Source organism: Grammomys surdaster, unplaced genomic scaffold (assembly GCF_004785775.1).
Source record: "Grammomys surdaster isolate TR1022 unplaced genomic scaffold, NIH_TR_1.0 721, whole genome shotgun sequence".
In the NCBI taxonomy this organism is placed as follows: domain Eukaryota; kingdom Metazoa; phylum Chordata; class Mammalia; order Rodentia; family Muridae; genus Grammomys; species Grammomys surdaster.
The window spans coordinates 500004-524477 of record NW_021605140.1 but is presented as its reverse complement, the minus strand read 5'-3'; the positions used below and the strand labels follow the sequence as shown (position 1 = coordinate 524477).

Genomic DNA, 24474 nt, shown 5'->3' with positions numbered 1-24474 from the left:
CAGACAGACACACACACACACACACACACACACACGGTGCATAAATAAATATACATGTAAGCAAAACACCCATACACATAAAATAATTTTTTAAAACAGAAAAAGAGTCATGGCCACATGTGCTTCCTGGGAGATAGACTGGTGAGCTCATGAATGCCTTCCAGATATGATTTCTGTTTTCTTGGGGCCTTTCTGTTTTTGTTCTCCCAGTCAGACACTGAAACTGTTTCTTGGTGCCAGGACCAAAACCTGGGAAGTCAGAGAGCTAACTCATCTCATACCCTGATGCACACTATGGCTCCCGTCAGAGTGAAGGTTCTGATCTCCCTAAGTGCAGGGCTCCAGCCACGTCTTTCCTACGACTGAGGATGGCTGGTGGCTGGGCTTAGGAGGATAGGGAAAGGGAGAAGAAACTAGTGGGTCTCTCTAGTGCCAGCTCTGGCAGGCCTTGTGTGGAAGTGAGCAGAACGGAAGGAAGGATTAAAGGCTACTGAAGCAACACTAACGCACCTTCCTAGCTCCCGCCTCCTCTCTTAGTATGCCGCCAGCTGAGGTCTGAGTTCTTCCAGGTGCGGCTGCATACAGAGGAGCGACCATGGAATGTGCTTAATTCTGTCAGCTAGATCCAACCTTAACATTTGGGTCAGATCTGTACATCTTTTAATTATGCTGAATTTGAAAACATCAGGAATGTTAGTACCCAACTCTATTTCCACCCTCGTTCATCTGTGCTATTTTGTGTTGTTCTTTAATGAGTCTTAGGAAGCATAGCCAATTCCATGCAAGACTGTTGTTTACTTTGACTTCCAGCATGAAGTAGAGCGAGCTTTTGAGCCAGACATTCAGAAGCAGCTTGCTTGGACCTGTTTGCAAATAAACTCTGAGGATTTCTTCTCGCAGTGTTTGATTGTACAGTGCTAGAACAGGGTGGGGGCCTTTACAGGGATAGACACAGAAGAGGCAGTTGATTGTGGTGCATTTGTGACCGATAATCTGTAAGTTTAAAGTCGTAAGATTTCTAGCATGGATAGCGCAGGTTTAGAGAATGCTCACTGCTGGGAGCAGAGCTCCTGACTTTCAGGCCTTTGGAGGGTTGTGGGAGCTGCTAAGCTAGGGACTTGAGAAGAGAGGGCTTGCTTGCGAGTGATTGTCTAGAGCAGGGATGTCCTTCGTCATCGGGAAAAGTTTTGACAGTCATAGGTGACCAGTCTGAACTAGAAAGCTTTATACTCTTATTACAGGCAAATTACAATATAAAGACTGGAACAAACATGGTAAGTCAGAACGTGCAGGTTCCCATCGAGACCACAAGTTTCACATCTCCTGAGAAACTGTTGAGTGTGGGTACTGGAAGCCTAACTCGGGTTCAAAAGAACAACACATGCTCTTAACTACTGAGCCATCTTCCCAGCCCCATTTATTGCTCTTTTTGTCCACATTTTTTTCTTTCCAGTTACAGGCCAGAGTAAATAATATAAATTATCTTTACTGATATCTTTTTTTTTTTTTTTTGGCAAATGAATGCCAAGTGATGTCTTTTGTTTATTATAAACAAAACTTTAAAAAAAAGTTAACTCTTTCTAAATGTGTATATATGTCTTCATGTTTCTGTTTTATACCCTGACTGCACCTGAAATTGTCATATAAGTATGCAGTGATCCCAAAGCCACATTTGTTCTGACATTTAAAAGGAGAACATGGAAGCCGTTCAGTGGTGGTGCACGCTTTTAATCCCAGAACTCAGGAGGCAGAGGCAGGCAGATCTCTGAGTTCAAGGCCACGTTGGTCTACAGAATGAGTTCCAGGACAGCCAAAGCTACCCAGAGAAACCCTGTCTGGAAAAAGAAAAAGTAGACTATGAGCATGGCCTAGAACCCAGAAATCTAGCAGTTGCCAGCATGTGTAGGGCCACTGGTCCACCCCGTCACTACAAAGTTCCTCATGTTAAGAGTTTCCTTGTTTAGGAACTATGGAGTCTGTTGGTTATATTTGAGTTGTCTCTCTTCTAGGTCATCCATGCCTGGCTTATTGTTTCATCTCTGTTGTTGCTGTTCTTTTTTTCATTCATTTACTTAGGGTAAGTAATAGAGGTCTCTCTCTCCATAAACCCTGACACCCACCACTGCCGTTAGAGCCGTGTACCTTGCTGATGAATTATTCTCATAGTGATCATTTTTCTGCATGCTGTATCTTAACAGGTACATAGAAGATGAGTTAGTGTTGGTAGAGATACTGTCTTTTTTATTTATTATTATTTGTATGTATATGAGTGCAGGCCCCCATATGAAGGTCAGAGGACAATATTCAGGTGTCTATTTTCTCTTTCCACCCTGGGTTCTATGGATTAAACTTAGGTATTCAAACTTGCCTGGCAAGTGCTATTTACCCACTGGGCCATCTTGCTGGCCAAGTAGACAGGTGATATACATTCAAATATATATATGTATATAGCAGGGGACCACATGCCACAGTATACATGTGGTAGTCAGAGAACAACTTGTGGGTGTCAGCAGGGTTTTCCCTGGAGAGGAGAACTATTCGGCAAAGGGGAGGGAGACTTGTTACACACCTTTATATAAATATATACATACCTAGCTAAGAGTTAAGGTTAGTTTCATTTTAGAATACCTGAAATTCTTAGTATAATATACATTGCAACCTCATTCAACATTTTGCTTTATTTTAGAATTTCAAAATAGAAGAAAAATCATCTTCCTAGGCTGCCCCATGGCCCACAGTTTGTGCCTTAAATATATTCATTCTCTTTTGCTACTTGGGATGTCTACCATAGTTACAATCGCTTAGATGATAGACTTTGTTCTCCAGAAACTGAAATAGTTGTCTTCATCTAGCAAAGCTAACCGGGGTCTGGGGAGGTGCCTAAGATGTCAGCACTGGCTAGTCGAGCACGAGGACCTGAGTTTGGATGCTAGAACCCACATAGCAACCAGGCCAGTGCAGGGCAATTTCCTGTAACCCTAGCAATGGGAGACAGAGATAGACCGATCCCAGGGCTTGCTGGCTAGGCAAGCTAGCCACAACAGCAAGCATCAAGTTCCGTGAGAGACGTTGTCAAACAATGAGGTAAATGTCAACTTATGGCTTACCCATGTGCTTTATAGGTAAACTCACCCACATATGCCCCACACAGTGCCAAGCAGCGGGCTAGGAGCATACAGTCAATGGTGGAGTGCACGCTCAGTACACATGAGGCCTTGACTTCCATCCCAGCTTTACACAGATTAAAGACACATGCCTTTAATCCCAGCATTTGGAAAGCAGAGGCAGGTGGATCTCCATGAGTTTGAGGCCTGCCTGGTCTACAGAGCAAGTTCCAGGGCTACACAGAGAAACCGTCGGGAATAAAACAAAACAACAAAAAAATAAATTAAAAAAATTTAAGCATACTTTTAAAAGAGCTACTGTGCCGTGAGTCCTGAAGAGTCACAATAATACTCTAGCTGTGGTAACAGAACCTGACTTTATCCTCTAACTCCTGTCCCACATGAAAGAATAAAGTCATTTTATAAGAATAAAGGCAAGCCTAGTCATCCTTTTAGAGATGAATGGATAAATCTGCTGTATTCTTAGACACTGTTCTCATCAGCACCTAATGATATTATAGTATTATAATGTTATTATGAAAATAATATCATTTATGTTTTCACTGTGAAAATTAATGGTTAATTTTTTTCTAATTTCAGATATGTTAGAATTTCATAAAATGCAGTATGATAGTATAGGTGATATGATTTTCTTTTTTTTAGTTTTTGTTTTTATTTTCACAGGTGTGACCTGTGATAGTATGTGTTCATTTATGTGAATAATATAGTACCTGTTAAAATAAGTACTGCTCCAGGAAAGTGTGATATTTAAGAACAAGGTGCTACATGAATAACAGTACAGCATAGGTCATAGTAAAAGCAAACATGGGATGTGAATAGTTAATATTTCAGAATCTTCGTTCTAAGCAATGTGTTCATGAGAGTTATTGCCCATAAGTGACTTCAAATCCTTGTTTGATTGATTTCAGGGAAGTATTTAAGACCTACAATGTTGCCGTGGATTACATTACAGTTGCACTCCTGATCTGGAATTTTGGTGTGGTCGGCATGATTGCCATTCACTGGAAAGGCCCACTCCGACTGCAGCAGGCGTATCTCATTATGATCAGTGCCCTCATGGCCCTGGTATTTATCAAGTACCTCCCTGAGTGGACCGCGTGGCTCATCTTGGCCGTGATTTCAGTATATGGTAAAACTCAAGACTGACACTTTGTTCATCACAGAAATACTCACTGGTGTGTTTTCCTTCCTCTTCTAGTTCTCTTGATTTAAGGAAACTCTTTGTTTGTTTTTGTTTTTTGAGACAGGGTTTCTCTGTGTAGCTCTGGCTGTCCTGGAACTCATTCTATAGACCAGGCTGACCTCGAACTCAGAAATCCACCTGCCTCTGCCTCCCAAGTGCTGGGATTAAAGGCGTGCGCCACCACCGCCCGGCTTTAAGGAAACTCTTAATGGTTGTCTCCCATAGTCTTCAGTGGTTTTTCCTGTTACAGGGCTAAGGATTGTACCTGCAACTAGTTGGTGCTAGAGCCCCACCCAGCCCTGAGAGTGAGGATTTGTCAAGTGGTCGTTAGGACTCTGAGCCGGGCTGATGGGAGGAACCGTAGTTGGCTGCTAAGAGGACTTAGATTCAGAACTCATATGGGAGTTCCTGGCTTTAGTCCCCAGACCCCAGTAAACACAGCAGCAAAGCCAACAGCCGCCACCAGTCGCCAACAGCAGTTTCCCTGAGTTTTGATGTCCTTGTAAGTTGGGAACACATCTCAAATCTCCAGGCTTGTAAGAGTTCAGTGAGTTGGTATATACTGAGATGTGCTAGCAGCACTGTTCAGCTCAGTTTTGAAACTGTATTCTATTTTGGGGGAAGGGCTTATGTCCTGGCTAAGTATAGAGGTCAGAGGACTGCTTCAGCAATGGGTGCTCTCCTCCCTCAAGGGTCCTGGGGACCGAATGAACTCAGAAGGGTGGCCTGGTTGCCCACCCCATTACTGGGCCATCTCACTGCACTCAATTCATTTTCTCCTTTGAGAGTTTTACTTTATGTGTAGTGTGTTTTGCCTGTTAGTGTGTTACATGCACACTAACAGCCTGTTAGTTCACTACATGCACTCCTGTGCCTGCAGAGGACAGAGAAGGGTGTCATAGTTTCTCAATTCATTTTTAAGATCAAAATCATACAGCAACTTCAGTGGAATCACCTGTTTAAAGATTAACTTTGTCCTGCCCTGTGTGCACACCGTGATCTCAGCACTTGGGAGGTAGAGGCAGGAGGACCAGGAATTTCAAGGTTCTCCATGGCTAATATAGTAAGTTTCAGACCAGCCTGGACCACTCTAAATCCTTTTTCAAAAATAATAATAATAATAATTAAATAAGTAGTAAACTACGTAGGGTAGTAATGTCCCCCGTAATCCCAACACCTGGGATAACAGATTAAGGCAGAAGAATTAAAAGTTCAGCTCGGGCTATGTTTTGAGAGCCTCTCTGAGAATGAGGTTTACTTTTGTAAAATAAGCCCAGCACCTGTTTGTCTACTGTCTTTAAAGTTAAATCTACAGAAAGACCTATGGATAGAGTCCGTAACTGGTGTAAAGGTCCTCAGTAAAAACCTATTATTTCAGCTGGGCAATGATAGCACATGCCTTTAATTCCAGCACTTGGAAAGCAGAGGCAGGTGGATCTCCATGAGTTCAAGGCCTGCCTGGTCTACAGAGCAAGTTCCAGGGCTACACAGAGAAGTCGTCTGGAATAAAACAAAACAACAACAAAAAAATAAATTAAAAAAAAATTTAAGCATACTTTTTAAGAGCTACTGTGCCGTGGGTCCTGAAGAGTCACAATAATACTCTAGCCGTGGTAACAGGGCCTGGCTTTATCCTCCACCTCTTGTCTCACACGAAAGCCAAAAAGAGATCCGCTGTCAGATCTGTGGGACTAGAACTGAGCCAGTTCTGTTGTGCCCTTGAGCAACTAGTCAGGGTTAGGAAAGTCACACTTCACGCCTCACCTTCATGGTAACTTCATCCTCTTGATGTTTTGTAAATCTACCATTTATCCCTGCATAACTGAGATTAGCAATGCCGTTGTGAGCTAGCGGGATGGCTGAGCCAGTAAAGGACTCACTACCAAGCCTGACAACCTGAGGAACCCCAGGAGCCACAAGGTGATAGGATAGAACCAATTCCTACAAGTTACACATACACATACTCTTGTGCAAGCAAGCACAATGAATAATGTAATTTAAAATACCACCCTGTGGAATCAGTGAGGTAGCTATCTTAGATTTATTTTGTTGTTGTTGCTAAGAAGCTTAACGGTTACAGAGGTAAACTATTTGCCTGGTCACTTGCATGTGGCTTGACCTAGAGTCTGAATTCTAAGCTTGTGTTACTCGCTCCATGACCCCCAGCCTCTGCTCACAGCACAGGGGAGACCTCCGAGCCTCAGGTCTTCTGAGTATGGACGAACTGGGCACCCAGTGTTTACATAGTGATTCTCAACCTGTTCCTTACAACGTCTCAAGATGTTTTGTCAGAAGTGATCTGAAACCTTTTAAGTAAATTAATTTTCATTCATTTTAATTGCCCTAAAAATAACCGAATCTATTCATTTCAAGATTCTGTAAGGGGAAACATGTCATAGAACCACAATAGTTACAGGCTGTGGCAGCTTTAAGGCAGCTGAAGACCTCATTAGTTCCAAGGACAGGAAATCTTGCTTTTCTCCCTTGAACATATAAATGTGTGTGTAGAAGAGTGTTCTGCTGTGCTGTTATTACTGTTCTGGGAGAGTGACCGTCTGAAGGCCTGGATGAAGTGACCTCAGCTGCTAAGTCTCCCTTTACTGTTTTAGCTATACCTGTTGATATTTTTTAAATATTTAAGGTTATTTTTTTGCATTTCTATAACATAGAAAATGAAAGAGAAATTGTAGTTTATGGGAGATAGTGAGGTTAGAACCAGACACTGGTTCTTTGAGGTCAGTTTTTAGCACCACCAGATGTTCTGAGACCTGAATATTTGTGAAGTACTTTATTTGCCTGGAAACTGAAGAATTATTTAACTTTGTCATGTACAGAGCTATCACTTAAATTTGTTGCTCTCTTACTGCAAACTCCTTAATTCTGTGTACTTGCTCTGTGGTGCTAGGGACTGAGTGCAGGCTTCATGTGCTGTGCAAGCGTGCCAGAGCAGCACACTGCATTCTGCACTGTCTGCAAAGACAGGACACTCTCCTCCACTCTGCCCTTGGCATTATGAAAAGTTTGGTATTTGGAATAAAGTGTCTATTTGTAATTTATAGGTGAATTTTTTAAAAATAGCTCCCTCCCATTTCTGCTTGTTCCAGAGCAAGACCTACTCTAGAATAGTTCTGTCTTGCTGTCTCTGCCTCTTTCCTTCAGGCTAAGAAGAGTCGTGTCTAGACCCCAGTAATCATATACCCTAGATTGAGCACGCAGCGCTGAGGCCAGAGTGTAATTTACACAGGTCTTCTGTGGCTTCTGTTTTATTTTGTTTAGGTTGCTTTTTCTCTTAGTTGCTTAACTGAAAATATTTTTATATTTACCCAACATTTAAAAAATATATATCTATATTAAACCTGTTCCCTCAGGTAAGTCCTCCCCTGCATGTGCCCATTCACACAGTTTAGTCAGCATATTTTATTGGGTATCTTTTTTAATTTTCCTCTTTCTAGATTTGGTGGCTGTTTTATGTCCCAAAGGTCCACTCCGTATGCTGGTTGAAACAGCTCAGGAGAGAAACGAGACTCTGTTTCCAGCTCTTATCTATTCCTGTAAGTACACTGGAGTGGTGCTGGGTGCTGGGTTAGTGCATGTGAGGTGCCACGGAGGGCAGAAGTCAGAAGAGAGCGCTGCATCCCTGGAACTGGATTTATGGATGGCTCTGAGTCACCATGTGGGTGCTGGAAATCAAACCCAGGTCCTCTGCAAGAGCAGCCAATATATTCATGGTTCTTAACCCCTAAGCCATCCTCCAGCCTAAATACATTCAGTTTTATGTTTGTTTCTTAACCTGCAGTCTTCTATCGTTTTAATCCTCAGTTACTTCTACACAAAGCCCAGTGTTTTCTGGAGAGAAGTAATGGCCTCTTGCTTGCTAGAGCAGTGTCCTGGGTTTGAAAATTCACCTGCAGCTTTGTCTTTCTCAACAGCAACAATGGTGTGGTTGGTGAATATGGCTGAAGGAGACCCAGAAGCCCAAAGGAGGGTACCCAAAAACCCCAAGTATAACACGCAAAGTAGGTGGCACTTGTTTGTAAACACCCTAGTTTTGCAGGCTCATTGTCATTTGTAGATAAGCAATTGAAAATGACTAAGGAGTAATTCCAGCCTTCCCTTTGTCCGCACTCCCCTAGCCGAAGCTCAGGGCCAGAGCACTTGCCTGAGAAGCCCTGGCCGTAGGGAGAAGTGTAGTAATGAAAGATGTCACCGAGAATCCCCTAGAGGAACTGGCTATCCTTAGTACATGTACATAGGACTATTCAAGGAGCTGAAATTCCCCAAGGCACTGTGACTTCAAGACTAGCCTTGACTGTGTGAGATCTGTCACTGAAAGAGGTGGGAGTGGGGTGCAGGGTTCCTCTTGTCCAGGATGGCCAGGGTAACTGAAAGCTTTTGATGGGAGGTGTGCTGATGCTTACACTAGGAAGGGCAGGTTTCAGTGGACTGGGTAATGGTGATGACCAAGGACTGAGAATACTACAGAAGACACTAAGGAAAACACCATCAGGAGCTCTGTCAGAAGGAAGTAAAGAACAGTGTGGTATAAAACGAAGCAGAAAGGAGTTTTCTTAAAAAGACAAACCTTAGAAAGTTGAAAAAGAAAAACAGAAAATTAAGATGACAGGCCTAATTAAGGCTACAGGTCTAATTTAAAATAAAATAAATTTTATTACACACACACACACACACATACATGTGCGTGTATGTAATTTTTATGTGTCCGAGTGTTTTGCCTGCATGTATGTCGTGCACATGCATGGCTAGTATCCATGGATGTCAGCAGAGGACATCAGATCCCATGCACTTTAGGTGGTTGTGAGCCACCATGGGGGTGCTGGGAACCAAACCCAAGTCCTTTGGAAGAGCCATCTTTCCAGCCCCAAGTATCATTAAGCTAAAGAGAAAAGTTGTGATTGTTTGCCTTAATCGGGGTTACTATTGGGGTGAAAACAACACCATGGCTAAAGAAACTTGGGAAGAAAGGGGTTTATTCAGTTTACACTTCCACATCACTATTCATCAACAAAGGAAGTCAGGACAAGGACCTGGAGGCAGGAGCTGAGCTGGGACCATAGAGGGGTGCTGCTCACTGGCTTACCCCCACGGCTGCCTCAGCCTGCTGTCCTATTTCTTGAACCAGGACCACCAGCCCACCTACGATGGGCTGGGCTTTCCCCATCAGTGACTAATTAAGAATATGCTCTATCGGGCTGCCTGCAGCTCCAGCTCCATCAGATGGAGGCGTTGTCTGAGCTGAGGTTCCCTCCTCTGTGGTGACTCTAGCTTGTGTCAAGTTGTGTAGTAGCCAGCACATTGTTTGTTATATGGGAAAATGGATTTTTGGTAAGTTAACAAATGCTGACTGATCACTAGGTGTATGCTCAATGTTCTCCTAACTCTGGGGGTAGAGGACTGAACAAGCTGGTTGCTGTTGCTGTTCACAAGGGTGCGGGTTCTTCATGGTTCCTGCTCCGCCACCTTTGACATACTGGGTTGTCCGCAGCCCTTGTTTCCTTGTGGTCCTGACAGTTGCAGTGCCAGACATTATATCCAGACTACATACAGGGAAGATGGAAGCCATTTCTTCCTTCCTTAAAAAGAGGAAATAGAAGAGAAAATGTCAACACTCCTAGACAGTGCCAGGTCGCAGTTACTCTGCTGTAGAACGGACATGGAGAAAAGGAATGGCAGAGTTACCATGCTTGCCTTAACCAAGACTCCGCCCTCTGGAATGTGGAGCCAGTGATCTAAGGATTAGCCCTCTAATTAACCTTCTCTCTTAAAGGAGCGGAAAGGGAGACACAGGACTCTGGTTCTGGGAACGATGATGGTGGCTTCAGTGAAGAATGGGAGGCCCAAAGAGACAGTCACCTGGGGCCTCATCGCTCTACTCCCGAGTCAAGAGCTGCTGTCCAGGAGCTTTCCGGGAGCATCCTAACTAGTGAAGACCCGGAGGAGAGTACGTGCGTCATCTCTGTCTGAAATCACGGGTTTCTTTAAGTGGCAGTATTATCTGTCTCTCAGAGTACATTGAGTTTTTCTGAGGAAATAGCTTATTCAGGTGTTTGCCACACAAGTATGAGGGCCTGAGTTTAATCTCCAACACTTAGAGTTTTTTTTTTAAAAAAAAAAAAGAAAAGAAAAAAAGAAGGTCAGCACAGCCTTATACACCTGTGATCCCAGTACTGGGCAGGTCGAGACAGGACGGTCTCTAGGGCTGGCTGACCAGCTGGTCTAACTGAATCCGTTCAGCTCCCATGTGCTGTGCTGTCTCCAAAACTAAGCTAGAGAAGGATTCAAGAAGACACCAGGCGTCAACATATGGCCTCTGCACACTGCGTACACACGTAACCCACACCCTCGGTGCCCCGCTTTTAATACATGTACACAAAAGGGAGAGAGTAGACTGCATTAGGACGGTGAGCAGACAGTCTGAGCAGCGCTGCAGTGGTGAGGAGGGTATGGGAGTCCAGAGTCACACAGAATCTAAAACTCCTGGTGTAGAAGGAGCAGAAGATAAGGAAGACTATCTTTCTGAAGCTGGGATTGTATATATTATTTATTGACTTCTCCTTCACTGTGGGTCTGTGCTTTCTGATTCACTTGGCTTTGTTTTGACAAAGTGTCACCATGTTGCCCAGGCAGTCATCCCACTCATGGTCTTAAACTATCCTCCTACCCAGACTTCTGAGGAGCTGAGGAGCTCAGAGTGCAGGTTCATGCCACCATGCCCAGCTTGGGATCAGATATTTGAATTATGAAATCACAAAGTTAGGTGTGGTGGTACACACTTGTAGTCCTAGGCCTTGAGTAGCTGAGGCAAGAAGTTCACAAGTTCAAGGCCAGCCTGGGCTACATAACAAGACCTTGTCTTAAAAAAAAAAAAAAAAAGCATAGAAAAGAATGACAAACTTAATCTTTCTTTTTTTAGGAGGAGTAAAACTTGGACTGGGAGATTTCATTTTCTACAGTGTTCTGGTTGGTAAGGCCTCAGCAACTGCCAGTGGAGACTGGAACACAACCATAGCCTGCTTCGTAGCCATATTGATCGTAAGTACATGCTGGCAAAAATTGGTCAAAAAACTGTCTGCATCCCTTTAAGCTAATTTTCTTTTAAGTGTGTTTATACACATATTCTGTGGCAGTCATGTGACAGAGAACAACGTTTTTCCTCCCACCTGAGGCAGGGTCTCTCAGAGAACAACTTTTTGGGAGCTGGGTCTTCCTTTCCACCTGAGGGAGGGTCTCCCATGTTTTTACAATGAGCTGTGCACTCCAAGTGGCTTCTGCCTATTCTAACTTCCTGTCTCTCCATAGGGATGCTAGGATTACAGGTGCATGCCTGCTCCATCTAGCTTTTTACATGAGGTCCAGGGACCACACTCAGGTCCTCAGGCTTGGGTGCCTTTACCTGCCCAGCCATCTTTCTACCCTGAGGATTCCCTTTGACTCAGGCAGGCTAAGAACTCCAGTCCCTTGAGAAGCTTTTTAAAATGGATGCTCAGAGCCTGCCTGAGTAGTTCTCCACTCTGGCTACACGTTCAAGTCAGCTGGTGCTTCCAGCCTAGCTATGTCTTTCCTATGAAGTATATGGCTGAGGCTAAACGAACAGGAACCCCATGTGCTTCTGCGTTCTCCACTAGCGCTGGTCTCAGCCCTGTGCTCATCTGTGTCTCACCCTTGGGTAATTAGTTGAGTAGTTCTTAAGCGCTCTCCAGGAAACTGAGTACTTCTCATTAGAAACTACTGTGAATCAGGTGGTGGTGGCGCGTAACTTTAATCCCAGTACTTGGGAGGCAGAGGCAGGCAGATTTCTGAGTTCAAGGCTAGCCTGGTCTACAGAGTGAGTTCTAGGACAACCAGGACTACACAGAGAAAGCCTGTCTCAGTAAAAAAACAAACCACAAAACAAAAAAAACACAGAAAGAAAAAAAAGAAAAGAAATGAACTGAACTGAACAGCTTCGAGGGTCCAGCAGTGTAAGACTCTGACTGAGACTGCCCTGACCAGTGGCTTTCCATCTGATGCAAAGCCTGCCACATGCTTGCTTTGGGACAGCAGGTATGGAGAGAGAGGGGCAAGCCCAGTGCATAAGCCCAAGTTCCCATCTTGCTTACGATGGCTGCAGCTTTCAACACTGACTTAGAAAGCTGAGTGTGTTGGCGTGCACCTTTCAATCCTGGTGTTCTGGAGGCACAGGCAGGTGAACCTATGAGTTCAATGCCAACCTTGTTAAGTTCTAGGCTACATGGTGAGATCCTATCTCAAGAGCAAAAATCTGACTTACTAATAACACCTTGCTGCCTGGAGTTGGGGTGTACAGTTCAGTTGTGAGAGTGCCTGCATAGTCCAAAGCCCTGCATTCAGTCTCCAGCCACATAAAATAGGCATGGGGCACATCCCAGCTCTATGGAGATAGAAGGAGAAGGGCCAGAAGTTCAAGGTCCTCCTGGCTATATGGGCGATTTGAAGCCATCTTGGTCTCAAAAAATTTTGTTTTCCTATTTAATCCAGGCATCATAGGGCACACTTACATCCTGGCACTCAGGAGGCTGAGGGAGAAAGATACAGAGTTTGAAGCCAGTCTGGGTTGTGTATATATAAAAGAATCCCCTCCTGTCTTCTCTTTCCTCTTCTCTCTTGACCCAGCTTTCCCTGTGTTGTCCAGGCTGGTCTCAGGCTTCTGCCTCACAGTCCTGTCTCAGCCTCCTGAGTCACTTCCGTGTGGCCATCAGGCCCAGGGCCACAAGCTACATTTTTCTCTCATGACTCCAAGAATTCTTGAAATATTGTTATAAAAGTTAGGCCTCAAGGAGTATTCACTGAAGGTGGTGCTGATGGCCGTGTGACGTGGGAATGGTCCTGAGTGCCCTCTGTCTCCACAGGGCCTGTGCCTTACGTTACTCCTGCTCGCCATTTTCAAGAAAGCATTGCCAGCCCTTCCCATCTCCATCACCTTTGGGCTCGTTTTTTACTTTGCCACGGATTATCTTGTGCAGCCCTTCATGGACCAACTTGCATTCCATCAATTTTATATCTAGCATTTCTGCAGTTAGAACATGGATGTTTCTTCTTTGATTATCAAAAAAACAAAAACAGAAAACAAACCTCCAGAGGAGATGGATGATTTTCCTGTGTCCTCAGCTAACAAGTCAAGACTCCAGTGGGACTTTTGCAGCTTCCTTCCAAGTTTCCCTAGCCACCGGCACTACTGGACTGTGGAAGGAAGCATCTACAGAGGACGGTTTCCAACATCCATCATTGCAGTGAATGACGTTCCTCAGTGTAGAAACCAGCAGACTTGAGAGACAAGGACAAGGAAATGGGCTGGGCCCAGGAGCTGCTGTGCTCTACCAGACCCTTGGGCATGGAGAATTACCAGTGCTGGGAACTCTCAAGAGGTTAAATGAAGTGATGTGAACCAAACAGCTGCCATCTTCCATGCCATGTTGGAAATAAAACAGGTCCTAGCTGAATCCTGCACTGTTCAGGAGGTTCTGTGCAGAGGTGGCACTGGGCCCAGGCCTCCCTCTCAGGCTCCTTTGCTGCCCAATTGTAAGTTTAAATAAGGACACCGCCCCACACAAACCCCAGCCCCTGTCACATCCGTGACTTTGACCATTTTTGTTCTCAAGCACTGACACTATTATCTGTGGTTGCCATTTCTTCCCAAGGCCAGTCTGGACGAATTTGGGGTTGCTCTATCCTGAGAGTTGTAACCTCAGCTTCCAAAGTGTATACTTTCTTGAAATGATGGATCTATTGCTCAAGAGTCCCCTGTCATCCTTACATAACTTCTGGGTTTCCCACAATCCCTCGTTTTTAGACACACTTTAAGCTTACTCTCGGCCCAGATGTTCCCTCTCCCTGTCTCTCCCTTGTCCCTCAGCAGTTCCCTCTGACAGCAGACAAGGCAGCTCTGGGAGGTAGCTAGTGGCCCTGATAACCCAGGAGTTTCTCCTCATGTGATGCAAATACTACGTCCCCTATCAATCAGTGCTGTCAGCGTGCTGCCATAGCTCCTTCGATGGCAAATAGGATGTGTGCCCAAAGAATTAAAGCAACAAGTGGCTGGGGAAGCGTTCTCTGTCCTGGCTGTTCTTTTGTTACCACAATCCACTCACTGTCAAGGGCAGAATTTAAACTAGGGGCTGGGGGATAGCTCAGAATACAATGCTTGTCTTGCCCTTGGCTCAGTTCCCAGCATTGGGAAAAATAAATAAATAAAACCATAGGATTTAAATTAATGTCTAGTGCTGGTAGTTGGTCAGTTCATGAACCAGTTATGTTGGTAAAGAAACAAAGGTTTGGAGAAAAGCTGTTTCTTGGTTAGCGGTGGAAGTACTTGGATGCAGGACCTAAACCAGCTGCCAAGAGGAAAGACGGCCTCCCACGGCCATGGGGCAGAGTGAGCTAGCTGCACAGGCAGGTGTGAGGGAAGCCTCACACCTCAGAAGCAGCCTCACTTGCTTCTGGCCTCCTCCTCCTTGCAGGGCTCCGTTGTGTGAGGTGAGCAGCTCCTCTCTGCTGAGCTTACAGCTGGGTGTGGGTGCTGTAGGCCCCTAGGCTGACCACACAGACTACTGAGCTGCAGTCCCTGTGCCTGTGGCAGCCGCCTCAACCAAGAGACCAGCAGAAAAGACTTGAAAAACTAGCGTGGCGCAAGCAAGGATGCCTGCTTTCTCACCCAGCCTATCCTAGGAGCCACTTTGCGGGGTCTCATTAGAATTTAGAATACTTCTTTTGGGTCACACAACAGTACTGTTGGTCTAGCCTGGGGCTTTGGGCATACTTAGCAAGTGCTCCACTAGTGAGCTATCCTTCACTTGGCCTGGAATAATTTTAGTAAGAATTTAACCTGAGGAGTCTGGTCTAGGAGTCCTCTCCGTGGTGAGGTGGAGACAAGTGGGTCCCTGGGCTTGCTGGCCTCTCAGCCCAGCTTCATCGAGGTCTAGGCCAATGAAAAACCCTGTGTCAGAGAGCAAGGTGGACAGGTCCTGAACAATACCATACAAGACACCCAGAAGAGGAGCTGAGGGTGTAGCTCTTTGGGAGAGCTTGGTGTACTCTGAATCCTCAAGGCAGTGTTCAGTTCCCAGGCTATAGTTAAAGAATATAAGCCCAGACAGACTCATCTCAGGCTGATGAAAAGGGAGCCATGCAGGGAAGAGAGGAGCTTGTGGTAGAAGGTTCTGTCTTTTTTTTTATGCATATGTAAGGACAGCCTTGTGGTGTCAGCTGTCTCCACGTGGGTCCTAGTCTCAAACTCACCAGGTGTGCTGCAGTCAAGAGCCCCTCACCAACCCAGCCACCTCACCAGCCCCTCCCAGACCTTGCTGCTCTCACGCAGACAGCAGATTGGAAGTTTTCCTTCAAGGCACTTTGCCGATCTTGGCTAGAGCAGTGCGTGTAAGGGTCCCGAGTGTGTCGTGTGTTTGGTGACAAGAGAGCGTGGGCTGTGTTTGTGTATAGGTGTTGAAGTCCAAGAGAGGAGTGTCCACAAGCCAGGCAACATCTGGGATAAAGCCACTGACTGCACCTGCTTAGTGGAAAGACAGTGAGAAGGAAGCAGTAGCTTTAGGGTCTGCTGCCTACAGGACATGGGACATTTGTGGGCAGAGGCTGGAGAGGAAGGACGCTCCTTCTTGGTTTTGATCCTGCTGGATTAAAGGGGTCCTAGGTACACAGCTTTAACAGCAAACGACTAAATTTCTCCAAGAGGAAAAGAGAGAGGAGAGAGCGAGTGAGCAAGGACAACAGCCAAAAGCAATCGATTGACTTCACCACAAAAGGAGCAGAGGTCTGTGATTTTGCTTGTAAACTTCACTGAAAGCTTAGTGTCCTCTTTGTGATAAATGCCCAAGAGAATAGTATGTTTACCGCTTGTTCTGTCTGTGGTCTGAAGCATATTGGACAGGGTCTCCCGTGTAGCCCAGGCTGAACTCAAATTTATGATCCTTCTGCCTTAACCTGACAAGTACTGGGGATCACAAGATGTGGACCATCATGCCACACGTGTGTGTGTGTGTGTGTGTGTGTGTGTGTGTGTGTGTGTGTGTACATGCTCTGCGCAGAGCGTGTACTTACATGAGGTCAGAGGACAGTTAACAGCAGGTGGCTCTCTCCTCCCATCATGTGGGTTCCAGGAATTGAACCCCAATCCTCAGCCTTGGAGGTGCATGCTTTTACCCACTGAGCCATCTCGCTGGGCCTATGGCTATTCCTGACCCTAACTTGTTGAATGTGAAATTGATACTCACTGCCAAATAAGGTCTTCCAAGGTCAGGTTTCAAACGGGAGTCTCTGTCTCTGACCTCGGAGCCAGGCTTTGTGATCTAACCGTGGAAGAAAAGCTGAGGAACTGAAGGATTTGTTCAGTGCTTGGCTTGGTGCAGGAGTCTCACTTGCCTCCTTCCCTTCCTCTTTCCTTCCTTTCCCTTCCATTTCTTGTTCTTTCCTCTTTCTCTTTCTGAAAGAAACCCCAGGTTCTTGTCAGACTCACTCTATAGCTGAGGTTGATCTTGAACTTCGATCTTTCTGCTTCCACCTCCCAAGTGCACCAGTGAGATCACTCACATGCACCAGTTTATTCCGTGCTGGGGATCAAACCTGACGCTGTGTGCATGCTAGCCAAGCACTCTACTAACTGAGCAACATCCCCAGACCCCGCCCATCCTGACTTTTAACTACTGAGGCTTACAAAGTGAATGCTGTTAAGGGGACCTCATTCCTTCAGAAGCCCATCCTTTCAGCCAGCCCCCCTGGTTAAATGAGCCTTTGGTGGTCTGTGCAGATCTGCCTGAGCCACCTCTCCACACTCCCTGTGGGTCCTTAATGCTAAGTTTGAAGGCAACTTGGAAACTGGACATTTGCATTCACCCTTGGGATGGAAGTAATGCCATATTTTGATAAGTTAGAGTCTAAAAGCACACCTGGAGTCTGCTTGCGTCTTTCTCCAAACCTGGCAGTTCTACAAATACACACCAAAGGAAAAGCACTGGTTTTAGTTCTTTGCAGCCCTCTGTGATAGTACCAGCTAGATACCCCTGGGCTGTCCCATCTCAGGCTCTTCCGCACCTTGTCAGTCTCCTCGACTGCTAGAAACCCCCAGTCTGCATTTTGCAAAGCACACCCTGGTGCTGAACTGTACCCTTTCTTGACTGTCAACGCCGTTTACAGGAGCTCGGGGCAGCATTGTGCCTCTTGTGGATGCAGTGTCCCTTTGGGCCCTGGAGTGTAGTGTGTGCACATGTCTGCCCAGCAGGAAGGATTTCCCTGACGCACTTCTATTCAAATACATACTTGTTGAAGGCTGCTGCAGACTGGCAAGTGCCAGGGTGAGGGCTTCTGAGGCATCATTTACTCTCACATGGCCACGGCCTGGCTTCTACCATGGGTACTACTTTGTACATAACAGACTGTGAATACAACTTTTTAAATAAATACCTTTCAAACTCTTGGGAAGCTATAATTTTGATAGATGATTGGAGATTTTCCTGTATTTGTCAAACGAATAAAGAATGCGTGACCTAACGGTGCTTGTTTTCTTCCAAGAAACACTGGGGTGTGAAAACCTGGGTGCTGGTTAATAGATGCCAAGACACTTTGAAGTGTAAGGCTCTGCTGATAACAAGGCAACGTGTGTTACAGCAGAGCATACCTTTAAAGGTGCAACACCCAATCCGTTTACAACTGCTATCTGTGGTTCTGTATTATGGATTGTCAGCTCAGCAGCCATAGACCAAACGTTTGAAAAAAAAAATTGCAGTCGTACCAAACACACAGACTACTTCCTCTTGTCAACTCCTAAATGAAATTACATCTATTAGCAGTCTGTATTCTAAATAACCCAAAAAGTTGGGCATGGTACACACCTGTACACTCAGGAAGTTGAGCCAAGAACTTTGGGTTCAAGGCTAGCCTAAGCTACATAATGAGTCCTTGTCTTTAAAAAAAAAAAAAAAGTGCCTGACCTAGAGATGATCTAAAGTGTGTGCACTGGGTGCACTGGTTCATATGCAAATCCAGTGCTGCTGTCTATTAAGGGCACCTGTGCTGGGATTATGGCCTGAAGATTCTGGTACCTGTCCTCCACACTGCTGAGTGATGGTGACATTCTTAAGGTTTTTTTTTTTTTAATTTTTTTTGTAATACTCTGGGTTTTTAAATTTTTTTCAGAAAATATTTACTAATGTAAATACTTTTAAACTCAGTTATAATCTTATAAAAATGTGTTCTAGTATAATGCAAATATTTCATATACTAGGGGATTATCTTTTTAAATTATTAGGCCTCCATGATAGAGAGTATATGTGTGTTCAGCATGCCCAAAGCCCTGAGATCCATCCCTGAACACAAAAACAACAATAACAAAACCCCACCAGGTGTGTAGCATATTCACTGTTATTGGTTTTTTTTGCTACTTTGTGGGTTTAGGGGCATCAAGTTCATTGGGTAAGTTTGATCTTTGCCATCAGGATATCTAATTTCTTCTTGATTCTTCTATGGGTATAAATACTTAACAAACTTCAATCAATAGCAACCAACAACCAACCCTGCCCCTCGGGGCCCTAGCATTTATATACTCTGAAAAGTCCCCAGGTTTTTCAAATGTTATACTATGGCAGAAACTGTCTGCAGCTGGCAAAATCACACCCCTGCTAGACCACGAGGGAAATCATAGTCAGCTGCTGTGGACAGTCCGAAGCAGCTCCGTATCCTACACCTGGGATTAAAACAAAAACATTCTCATCATATGTGTGTGTGTGTGTGTATGTGTTTAAGAAAGCAAAACTTCAAAATTGTCACCACGTTAAACCTTTAATCCCAACTCTAAGGAGGCAAAACAGGTGGATCTCTGAGTTCCAGCTCAGCCTGGTGTACACGAGTTCCAGAGCAGCCAAGGATACATAGACTCTCCAGGAGAGGGGGGAGGAAAGGACAGGGATTGCGACACAGCTACACTCGTGGGAATACACCATTGCTTTCATTAGACGATAGTACATCCTGTGTTCTCTCTGTGTCCTCAAACCTCAGGCCTTTCCATGCCTAAGATGTGAATACAACATGACCAAGCTCTAGTACGGTGGCTCAGCCGCTGAAGTGCAAGCCAGGTGACTGAGTTTGGTCTCCAGATCCCACTTGGTAGAAGGAGAGAACAGACCCCTGCAGTCATACGTAAATAAAGATACACCTTTAGTTTGGTGGCAGAAAAGTCACAGCTTGCCATTGTCTTCAGAAGGAACAGCTAAGAGGTAGACAGCTGAGTGTGGTAGTGCATACTATAGTCCCAACGTTTAGAAGGTAGGGGCAGAAGGATCAATTCAAGTTCAAGGCCAGCCAAGGAGTATATAAGACCCTGTCTCAAAAGAACAAAACAACAAAAAGAGAAGGCAAACGGTGAGTGGTCAGTCAGTCTTACCTGCAGTCCAAGGCATCTGAATCAGAATATTCACTCCTGTGAGAAATGGAGGCATCATTTGTCTTCAGGAATCTTGAAGGCAATGTTACTGTGTCCTGCTAGAGGCTCGTGGTTCGTCTACCTTAGCTGGGAGCAGGTTCTGAACGTTAGGACCCCCCCCCCCATGAGTGTTCGGAGCATGCGGAAGGACTCTGATGGAGCTAGACAGAGAGCAAGCCTGTATTTCCCGCATCAGCAGGTAAGGACCACTGTTCCGACAGCTGACCTCACGCCTCTCAAGGGGGTAGGGGGTAGGAGAGTGGGGACTCAGCATATGGTTAAAAGGGTCATAATGGCTCAACAGGTAAAAATGCTTCACAAGCCTGATGACCTGAATGCCACCTCCCAGTCTACACAGTAGAAGTGCAACCATGGCAGGGTTTCCGCTGGCTTCCTGTGGCACACAAAGACTATATGTACATTCAAAACAATAATACAAGTTTAAATATGAAAGAAATGAAATGTCTGGGGCTGGAGAGATGGCTCAGTGGTTGAGACCACTGACTGCTCTAGCAGAGGACCTGGGTTTGGTTCCCAGCACACATACGGCCCACAATCATCTGTAACTCCAGTTCCAGAGGATCTGACTTCTGACCTCAGCCATTAAGCATGCACATGGTACACAGGTATACATGCAGGCAAGACACTTATACATAAATCTTAGAGTCTTAATCTGAAATATACAGAGAGTAAGCAAGAGCTATTGGATTTTGGATTTTGATTTTTTTTTTTTTCTGAGAAAGGGTCTTTCTATGTTGCTCTGGCTGATTTAAAACTCACTATATAGAGTAGACTCATAGAAATCTGCTGTTGTCTGCCTCCTGAGTGCTGAGATTGAAAGCCTAACACCAGGCCTAACACACATATGGATGTGTGTACGTAATACTGGTGGGGAGCAGCATAATGTTGACTTACATAAATTAAATAAAAATCCAGGAAGGAGGGATCTATGAAAGACAAGATTTAAGGTTTGTTTTAATAGGTATTTAATAGGTACATCATGTCTGTGCCATACACATCCCTTAACATAAGAATTATGACGACACAATTTTAAATATTCTATATGGCTTTGAACATTCCTCTCAACATAGTCCATTCAACATAAGGGAAAGAAGATCTAAAGACTGGGAGGATGTCTTTGCAATGAAGAATGCTTGCTGTCCAAGCATGAGGACGTAAGTTCAAATCCCCAACACTCACGTAAAAACCCAGGCACGGTCACATGCTCCTGTAATTCCAGCAGCAGGGGGAGGGGCAAAGAAACAGAAGGATTGCTGAGTCTGCTGGTCACCAGCCTAGCTGCTGGGTCAGTGAGAGAGCCTACTTCAAAGGACTAGGGGAGAGGATGTGGGCAGAGCAGGACACCTGATGGCCTCCATACATGCTCATTTACTAGAATGGCTGGCCAGCCTCTCTCGAGCCTCCAGCTCCAGATTATAGGTACATGCCACTGCTGGGCTTCTTACAAGTACTTTACCCACTGAGCCATCACCCCAGTTTAGAGATTTTATTTACGAGTTTTAGAGAACGTAGGGAGGGGAAGTTCGTGAAAAATTCCAAAATTATCTCAAGGTCAAAAAGACTGAATTTAGAACTTTGACTTCCAAGAAACATCAAAAGGGTACAGCAAGGAGCAGAGTTTCCAGGCTAGCCCAGTCTACATACCAAATCCCAGGCCAGCCAGGAGTTAATAGGTCATGTAAAATAGCAGTCTCTCATTCAGTCAGAGTGATAATAGTAATAATAATAATAATAATAATAATAATAAACCATTTATCACAACTCAGTTTTCTGAAGTAATCAAAAACCTAAAGAAATATAAATCCTGGAAATAAGGTTGCTCAAACATGGAATGGACCCTCAGAGAGACTACAGCCAGGAACTCAGCATTTTGCTTCTCTCTCAGGATGAATAGAAATCCAAAACTGGGTGATGTTAAAGTGCAGACTGAGGATGGCCTAGAGACAGGAGGCAGATGCTATTGCCCTGTGAAGGAGCTCCTGGAGTAGCCTGCTGCTGGAGGCAAGTACCACCAGGTTTTGTCTATGCTGCAAGTACCTCGGGAACTGGTGGGGCCGAGGAGGCAGGATGCTGACAGTCTCCAGCTGGCCCTGGCTGTGGGCTGCTATGGAACTGTGCCAAGCTTTGTTCCCTGCATCAGGTGACATCATGGATTCTTCTGTCACTTGCTGGTATCAGAAGCCAGGCATAGGTCTGGAGGCCATCTGTGAGGCTCTGCTTCTGGAAGCCTGTATCTACCGCCTGCTGAAGTTTCACTGCAGGAGCGCTTCCGGCTGAGTTCCCAGCCAACTGAGATTGGCAGACTCTGGACTCATCACTGTGCTCCTGGTCATGTGGGTCTGGGAAGACACAGTGCAGACAGGTGTACACCTACTGTCAAGTACAAGACAGCTCTGTACTCCTTCTAACCGCCATGTCCCTGGCAGGCATCAGTAGGGAGGAGAAACCAATCCCAGGAAGGTCCTGCTGGACATGGATGGCTGCTCTGACCTCCTTGGGAACCCCAGTGTTGTCACTGACCTCCTTGGGAACCTCAGTGTTGGCACTGACATCTGGAATAACAAACACAGCTGGTTGGTGTTTCAGTGTCTACAATGAGTTGCTTTCCAACAGCATCAGATCTTAAAGGAGAAGGACCCAGAAAAGCAGAGCAAGTGAAAGCACTGTTATGAGGAGCCGTATCTGCCCTCTGTGGTCCTTGTGTGTGAGGAGGATAGTCACAACCCCTAGCAAACATCTCATGGAGCAGTATGCTGCCCTCTATCCTCAAGCATCTTCCTGAGGCCAGAAAAACCACAGGTAGAGGAAGTGACCAGAGATAGCCCATTGTTAGAGTACTTGCTTGATCGTGAGAGGTCCTAGTTGTGGCTGGTGGCTGGTAGCTCACACCTGTAATCTCAGTGCTTGGGAGGCAGAGGCTGAAGGATTGTCATGTGAGACTCACCAGGCTACAGAGCAAGACCCTGTCTCAAAAAACTCCAAAGGGCAGTGTGGTGGAAAAGATAGCAGTAAAGACACATGGCATTTCCTTGTTAAACTGGATGGCTCAGACACATAAAGAAAAGCCAATAGTACAGACAGGGTCAACTTATGTGTTTCCTTGAAGTAAGTGTTTCAGAGCTGGGGAGATGGCTAAATGGATAAAGTATTGCCCTGCACGTGTGAGAACAGGAGTTTGGAGACTCAGAACCCAGATGTGGCAACAGATGTGGACCATGGTGAGACAGGATGCAGAGACAGCAAAATCCTGGGGAGCACAAGGACCCCATCTGTGGAGCAGTAGACAAGAGACCCTGGCTCAGAAAACAAGATGGGACCAAGGCCTAACACCTGAAGTTGCCCTCTGACCTCCACATAGCACCATGGCACACACATGCTTGTACACACAGTGCACACGCCATATACACATACACACATGCCACATACACATACCACATACATGCACATCACACACACATACCGTATACACACATATACACACCATATACACAAACCTCTCACACTAAATATACACATATCACACAAACACACACCAAACACACACACACATACCATATACACACACACACACCACATACACACACATCACACAAACGCAGACCATATATACACACATAAAGGGAACGGTGTCCACATCAGACCACAACAGCAGACCAGAACTTTCCCTAAGCAAGGAGAGGGAGGGGAAGAAGGCAGTGAACTGCACATGACCTGCTATTGTTGGTTGTGAGACACAGCAGGAGTCAAACTTCTGGGAGATGGATATGCAAAAGGAAAAGCTCGTTCTGAGAAATGTAATTGCTACCTTAAATAGAGGTGATAGCATTTAAAACCCAGAATTAAAGAAATTAAATGGAGCCTGCAGGGCGGGGAAGCTACAGTCCCAACGGTGGCTGAAAAAGGAAAAAATGGTGTCAGAATTAAAAGTCAAAAATCTTTCGAAATTTTTGCAGAGAACAGCTTACTATGAAGTGGGTGGTTATAACGTTAACAGTAACAGAAAACTCTGCATTTGGATAGTGTGGTAAGGCTCAATTTTCAGAGAAACACACGAATAATTCTATTTTGATCACAGCCAACTTGACCACACACAAAATTTCTTGTATAAAGTCATTTTTCAGCTGGGTGTGGAGGCACATGCCTTCGATTCCAGCATTCAGGAGGCTGAGGTAGGAGGACCCAGGCCCAAGGCCAGCTTTGGCTTCGTAAGTCAACAAGACCCTGTCTCAAAAGCCAAGATTCCTCCTTCACAAGCCTTTTATCCCTCCCTTTGCTCATGAGACGTCAGCTGCCCTGGTATCTTGAAGACCCAAGAGGGTGGCTGGGTTTGTGGGTGTTCCTGGAGTCACAGGGAAGCTGAGGGGAGAAAATCAGTGGAATTCAGAAATTCAGGGTCAGCCTGGACACCATGGTAACGGCCCTTCCAGAGGGAAAAGGGAAACCTAACACATAAATGAATTTCAAACTGCAATAAACTACCATTTAAGGACAGCTTTGAGGTTTTAAAAACATGATTTCTCATAGATTTTTTTTCCAATATGGAATAAGACACAATTACTAAGAGACTAGATAAATTTTGGCTCAATAATAAGAGATTTAAAAATTCAGAACCACACATTTTGTGAGTATCTTCAGTGGGCATGATGTAAATATAAGATTTCCAATGGCATAAGAGCATTTGTTTA

At 45.2% G+C, this 24474-nt stretch overlaps 1 protein-coding gene across 1 annotated transcript in view; it reads left to right on the top strand.

Annotated features, from left to right (window-relative positions):
* The window catches only part of Psen1 (presenilin 1), a 49318-nt gene extending 31477 nt beyond the window's left edge, over nt 1–17841 (top strand). Inside the window, exons 6-12 of the mRNA XM_028782148.1 lie at nt 2010–2077; nt 4034–4254; nt 7761–7859; nt 8238–8324; nt 10094–10267; nt 11240–11358; nt 13194–17841. Of these exons, the coding sequence (XP_028637981.1) occupies nt 2010–2077; nt 4034–4254; nt 7761–7859; nt 8238–8324; nt 10094–10267; nt 11240–11358; nt 13194–13349 (924 nt within the window). The 3' untranslated portion in view covers nt 13350–17841. The remainder of the gene's footprint in view (nt 1–2009; nt 2078–4033; nt 4255–7760; nt 7860–8237; nt 8325–10093; nt 10268–11239; nt 11359–13193) is intronic.
* The last annotated feature ends 6633 nt before the right edge of the window (nt 17842–24474 follow it).